Source organism: Anarrhichthys ocellatus, unplaced genomic scaffold, assembly GCF_004355925.1.
Source record: "Anarrhichthys ocellatus isolate YVR2014 unplaced genomic scaffold, GSC_Weel_1.0 scaffold217, whole genome shotgun sequence".
Lineage (NCBI taxonomy): Eukaryota > Metazoa > Chordata > Actinopteri > Perciformes > Anarhichadidae > Anarrhichthys > Anarrhichthys ocellatus.
In genome coordinates, this window is record NW_022280247.1 from 4,109 (window position 1) to 10,637 (window position 6,529).

Genomic DNA, 6,529 nt, shown 5'->3' on the forward strand with positions numbered 1-6,529 from the left:
CTGTCTCTCAGGGTCCATGTGATAGTGACATCATCACCTGTCTGTCTGCTCTGGTGTCTCTCTGCTGATGGAGCCTCGGGCCACGGTGTTACCATGGACACACTGCATCCACCTGACTCTGCTGCTGGTCCAGCTGAGTTCACCTGAAGGTAAAATGTGATGCTATCATGTTAGCATTGCGTGGCTAAAGGCTAAAGGCTTTTGTCTCATAGCCTTTCTTTGAACTCACAGAAACACTGGATCCTACATGTCCAGAGTTTCATCAGCGCATCGTTATCCTTTAATCTGCTGCTTATGTTCTCCATTCATCCATTTGTGGGGAGTGAAAACAAAGATTAGAAAACACTGAAAAATATGCGCGTTATAATTTGTGTCACTCCAACAACCAGCTAACAGATTATTGACGAATAAAATCATCAGAAACTTGACATTTAAAGAGTTCGTCACTACAGACGCTGAAATAAAATATTTTTAACACACGAGATCCAAAATGTACTGTGATGACATCACTGTGACGTCATCAGGGGTGACGACGTTTGAACATTTCCTTTCTTCAGTGGAAGCTTCCTGTCGGATCCTGAGGTGTAACTCTGACTTTGTGGCTGCGACGTTGGACCTTGGGAGCAGCGCCGGAGGAGGAGGAGGAGGCGGAGGAGGAGGAGCAGCAGGAGGAGGAGGTGGAGCAGGAGGAGGAGGTGGAGCAGCAGGAGGAGGAGGCGGAGCAGGAGGAGGAGGTGGAGCAGCAGGAGGAGGAGGAGGAGGTTACTGCAGTGCCCTGCGCTCCTACGCCATGTGCACCAGGCGGATGGCGCGGGCGTGTCGTGGCGACCTGGCGTACCACTCGGCGGTTCAGGGCATCGAGGACCTGCTGATCCAGCACCGATGCCCGCGGGCCGGACCCACCGCCCAGCCGCGGCCCCCACCTCAGGGCACGCTGTCGGGGGACGCCTGCCTCTACGAGAGGAGCCTCCTCACTAGAGAGGGCCAGGCGCCCGAGTACCTGCACTGCGGTGTGTTCGGAGACCCGCACGTCCGGACCTTCTACAACGACTTCCAGACGTGTGCAGTGCGGGGGGCGTGGCCTCTCATAGACAACGAGTACCTGTACGTGCAGGCCACCAGCGCGCCGGCGAGAGGGGGGACGCACGCCACTGCGCTCACCAAGGTGAGTCACGCAGTGATGTCAGAGGTGAAGTTGTGTTTGATTATTATCAGACTATGAAACCAAGACTCGTCTCTCCTCAGATCACCATCATCTTTAAGAACTGGCGTCAGTGCATCGATCAGCAGCTGTACCAGGCAGAGCTCGACAACGTCCCCGCCGCATTCGCCGATGGCTCGGTGTCGAGCGGCGAGCGGCGAGGTCACCGCAGCCTGACGGTCCGGACTCAGAGCCCCGGGCGACACGCAGAGATCCGAGCGGCTCACATCGGCACTCTGCTGGTGGTGCGTCAGAGCGGACGTTCGCTCGGCCTGTCGGTCCGCTCGCCGCGCGGCGTGGTGGGGGCCTTCGGGCCCGAGCAGGACCTGCAGCTGTGCGTGTGGGGATGCCCCGCCTCCCAGATGCTCAACACGCTCCGCCCACCGCAGCCGCCCTCGCCGCCGCCGGACTCGTACTCCGCCACCGGCGCTCGGGCTCACTGCGCCGCATTGCTTCCCGCCAGAGACGTCTACTACCAGGCCTGCGTGTTCGACCTGATCACCAGCGGAGACCTGAACTCCAGTGCGGCTGCTGTCAACGCGCTACAGGACGCTAGAAACATGATCTCTGACGCGCAGAGAGTTCACCTGCAGCCGGTCGCCGCTGCCGAGCAACACCGAGCACCACTGCTGCTGCTGCTCGGCATGCTGGGAGCTCTGACCACGGAGCTCTGTTGAACTGGACGATGATGTCACTCTAACACAGCGTGTGTCATGTGACTGCAGCAGGTCCAACATGGCCGGTTCAGAGACTTTAACCCTGGGCCTGGACCTGATCCTGGATCAGAGCTGCTGAAGCTCTTTTGTATCAGATGAAAAGATGTAAACTAATAATAAAAGTCTGAATGTTAAAGAGTTTGAACCTGATCTGTTTCTGTTTTTGTTTTTTATTGTCACATCTGAAAATGTTCCGCCGGCTGAAAGCGGAGCACAAAAAGTCTTTTGCTTTCCTGATAAAGTTATTGTGAGCTTCAAAGCCTTCAGAGCTGGAGGACATATATTCTCACGGTCTATATATTCACATCCTGTTCCTCTGTGTTTATCAGCAGGTAAACTGGACACGTGATGTAACACGGTCAAGTTCAACACACGTGTTGAAAGTTAGAACTGTTGCAGATACTCTCATAGACAACGAGTACCTGTACGTGCAGGCCACCAGCGCGCCGGCGAGCGGGGGGACGCACGCCACTGCGCTCACCAAGGTGAATCACGCAGTGATGTCAGAGGTGAAGTTGTGTTTGATTATTATCAGACTATGAAACCAAGACTCGTCTCTCCTCAGATCACCATCATCTTTAAGAACTGGCATCATAAATATCAGCTGTCATTAGTCACCTCCGTCACCAGGAAATATACCGAGCCAGGAGCTACAGGGGAATCATGACCTCCGTCTGACAGGAGCAGGAAGTGGGGGTGGTGGTGGGGGTGGTAGGGTTATACTTCCGACACATGGGGGTGCATGACACATGAGTCATGGCCTGAACTTCATTCATCCAGAGGGGAAAATACAGTTACTATTAACTCACTGACACAGGAAGAGATCGTTATCACATTCACTATTCAACCCTCTACTTGGAGACGACATGGCTAATAGCTAGCTAGTATTGTTGTTAAACATACTATACAATTGTATATACTGTTTGTTATTGTCGTAGAATCTTGCTAGCATAACGTTAGCTTTATGCTAGTGTTGCGCTAATTAAGATTTAGTACAAACATTGATTTGGATTTGGAGACGACACGTCTAAATTATATTTACTGTTTGTTATTTACCTTCAATGTTGCTAGCATAACGTTAGCTTTATGCTTGTGTTGCGCTAATTACGATTTAGTAAGAGTATTGATATTGATTTGGAGATGACGACATGGCTAAAAGCTAGCTAGACTTGTTTAACAGGCTGTCAAATTATATTTACTGTTTGTTACTGACTTCTTGAATCTTGCTAGCATAACATTAGCTTTTCCATATATAAACTAAAGGTTTCTATATGCGGAAAAGTATAGAAATATCTAACTTCGCCAAGTTGTATCTAAGGTCCGTGCTATTTACTGGGGCACTGAACAACAACAACATTGCATCAGAACATCATGCGATGCTTATGATTGTTCCAGGTATTAGGAACAAAAAAACTAACCACATATATTTTGTTGTGAAACACATTATGAATGAAAGTTCTTAAGTGACCATGGAAGAAGCAGGATAATGCCCTTTAAGGCAGTGGTCTCCAACCTTTTTTGCACCACGGACCGGTTTCATGTAAGACAATATTTTCACGGACCGGCATTCAAGGTGTGGCGGAAAAACACGACGAAATAAAATGAAAACAAATATAAAATGCGTAAATAAATACAACTGACAATAACGCTGAATCAGTGGGAGCCCTGAGATTGTTTCTCTGCAACGAGGCTGATGAAATTGCGAGAGAATCCGGTCATTTTTCAAAATAAAACTTCTTTCAGACTCTGATAATCAATAAAACGGAAATAATATAATATTTATTCTTTCTGTGCGGCCTGGTACCGGTCCGCGGCCCGGCGTTTGGGGGTGTCTTTTATGTTCATATGTCTCAATATGTCTTATTATGTTCATGATATGTCTCAATATGTCATGATATGTCTCATTACATTCATATGTCTCATTATGTCATGATATGTCTCATTCAGTGGTGTATAAAGTACCCAAAAGCAATACTTGAGTAAAAGTAAAGATACCTTACTGGAAAATGACTCCATCCATCCATCCATCCATTTTCCACCGCTTATCCGGGGTCGGATCGCGGTGGCAGCAGGCCAAGCAGGCTGACCCAGACTTCCCTCTCACCGGCAACATGTTCCATCTCATTCTGGGGGATCCCGAGGCGTTCCCAGACCAGCTAGGTGATGTAATCCCTCCAGTGTGTTCTGGGTCTTCCCCGGGGTCTCTTTCCAGTTGGACGTGCCTGGAAAACCTCCAGTGGGAGGCATCCAGGAGGCATCCTAATTAGATGCCCGAACCACCTCAGCTGACTCCTTTCGACGCGAAGGAGTAGCGGCTCGACTCCATCCACTCCGTCCCCACCTGGAGGGAGCAATCCACCGGTTTCCGGCAGAGCACCATGGCCTCAGATTTGGAGGTGCTAACTCTCATCCCCGCAGCTTCACACTCGGCTGCAAACCGCCCCAGTGAATGCTGGAGGTCACGATCCGAGGAGGCTAACAGGACCACATCATCTGCAAACAGCAGAGAGGCGATCCCGAGACCCCCGAGACTGACGTTCTCCGCCCCCATGCTGCGCCTAGATATCCTGTCCGTGAAAGTCACGAACAGGACCGGTGACAAAGGGCAGCCCTGGCGGAGGCCAACACCCACCGGGAACGTGTCTGACTTATTGCAGAGAATGCGGACACAGCTCCTACTGCAGTCGTACAGAGACCGGATCGCCCATTGCAACGGGTCCGGCACCCCATACTCCCGCAGCACCCCCCACAAAAACCCCAGAGGGACTCGGTCGAAATCCTTCTCCAAGGCCACAAAGCACATGTAGACTGGTTGGGCAAACTCCCAGAACCCCTCCAGTAGTCTTGCGACGGTAAAGAGCTGGTCCACTGTTCCACGGCCGGGACGGAATCTGCATTGCTCCTCTTGAATCTGAGGTTCGACAAATGGTCGGATCCTCCTTTCCAGCACCCTGGCATAAGCCTTCCCCGGGAGGCTGAGTAGTGTGATACCCCCGGTGGTGGTCCCCCCTTTTTGAAGATGGGAACCACCACCCCGGTCTGCCAGTCCATGGGCACTGATCCCGACCCCCATGCGACATTGTCAGCCAGGACAGCCCAACCATGTCCAGTGCTTTCAGCATCTCAGGGCGGATCTCATCCACCCCCGGCGCCTTGCCACCAAGGAGCTTTTTAACTACCTCAGCGGCCTCTGCCAGGGATATGGGTGAGCCTCCCCCTAGATCTTCAGGCGCTGCCTCCTCTGCAGAGGACATGTTGGTCGGGTTTAGGAGTTCCTCAAAGTGCTCTTTCCACCGCCCGACGATGTCCCCCGTCCGGGTCAGCAGTTCCCCCCCCCTGCTGAGAACAGCCTGGGGTAAGCCCTGCTTTCCCTTCCTGAGCCGTCGGATGGTTTGCCAGAACCTCCTTGAGGCCAACCGAAAGTCCTCCATGGCCTCCCCGAACTCCTCCCATGCCCGAGTTTTAGCATTCGCGAGCACCGCAGCTGCAGCCCTTCTGGCCTGCCGGTACCTGTCAGCTGACTCCAAATGACTCCAGTAAAAGTAAAAGTCACCTATTAAAATACTACTTGAGTAAAAGTCTTAAAGTATCTGATATTTACTGTACTTAAGTATCAAAAGTAATTTTCTGATATTAAATGTACTTAAGTATCAAAAGTAAAAGTACAAGTAAATGCTGTTAATAAAAAAGCAAAGCGTCAGAATTTTGAGAATTATGAAGTTTATTCTTTTAAGTGCTGTGGCCACCATGACCAAGGACATGGAGCTGTGTTGACAATAATTGGGTTGGCTGTGATCCATCCAGGAGCAACAATGTTCAACATAATATATTGTACATAAGTATACTTTTGCATCTACTATGAACTTATCATCATAATTCTCCGAAAAGCAATATGACACTATGAAGGAGTCGTAACAGTGCGTTTATAAGTATGCTCATTCTGACTAGAGGATGTAGAGGGCAAATGCATCATATTGTGTTCAGCAACAAATATCCACTTGATGCATCAGGTCAGTGTTGTGAGAAAGGACGCCTGCCTTGTAAACTCCTATGGGCCTGATTTGAACACAACAGGCAAAGGTTTTGCTCAAGCTGAATCTGCAATTGGGCGACTGCTACCATCATAACTCCATCTGATCATCCACAAAATGACTCAAATATCAAATCATGATCAATACTAATAATAATAATAATAATACATTTTATTTATATAGCGCTTTTCATAAAACTCAAAGACACTTTACATTAAAATCATCATATATAAAAGCAACACACTAAAAACAAAAATACACAATATCGGTCACACATTAAAAGCAGTTTTGAACAGGTGGGTTTTGATCTGAGATTTGAATGTGGAGAGGTCAGTGCAGTCTCGGATGTGTTTGGGGAGAGAGTTCCAGAGGGAGGGGGCAGATATGGAGAAGGCTCTGTCACCCCATGTCTGGTGCTTGGTCCTGAGTGGAAGAGACAGGAGGCATCAGAGGAGCGGAGCCGACAGGATGGAGTGTGGTGGCGAAGCAGGTCGGTGAGGTAGGAGGGGGCCTGATTGTGGAGGGCTTTATGAGTGAGGAGAAGGATTTTGTATTGGATCCGTTGTGGGACGGGGAGCCAG

The 6,529-nt window shown here is 49.9% G+C and overlaps 1 protein-coding gene across 1 annotated transcript in view; it reads left to right on the forward strand.

Moving 5' to 3' along the window:
* The window catches only part of hjv (hemojuvelin BMP co-receptor), a 3,818-nt gene extending 1,805 nt beyond the window's left edge, over window positions 1-2,013 (forward strand). The window contains exons 2-4 of the mRNA XM_031879022.1: window positions 12-149; window positions 558-1,165; window positions 1,246-2,013. Of these exons, the coding sequence (XP_031734882.1) occupies window positions 68-149; window positions 558-1,165; window positions 1,246-1,878 (1,323 nt within the window). The 5' untranslated portion in view covers window positions 12-67 and the 3' untranslated portion in view covers window positions 1,879-2,013. The remainder of the gene's footprint in view (window positions 1-11; window positions 150-557; window positions 1,166-1,245) is intronic.
* Window positions 2,014-6,529: the final 4,516 nt, after the last annotated feature.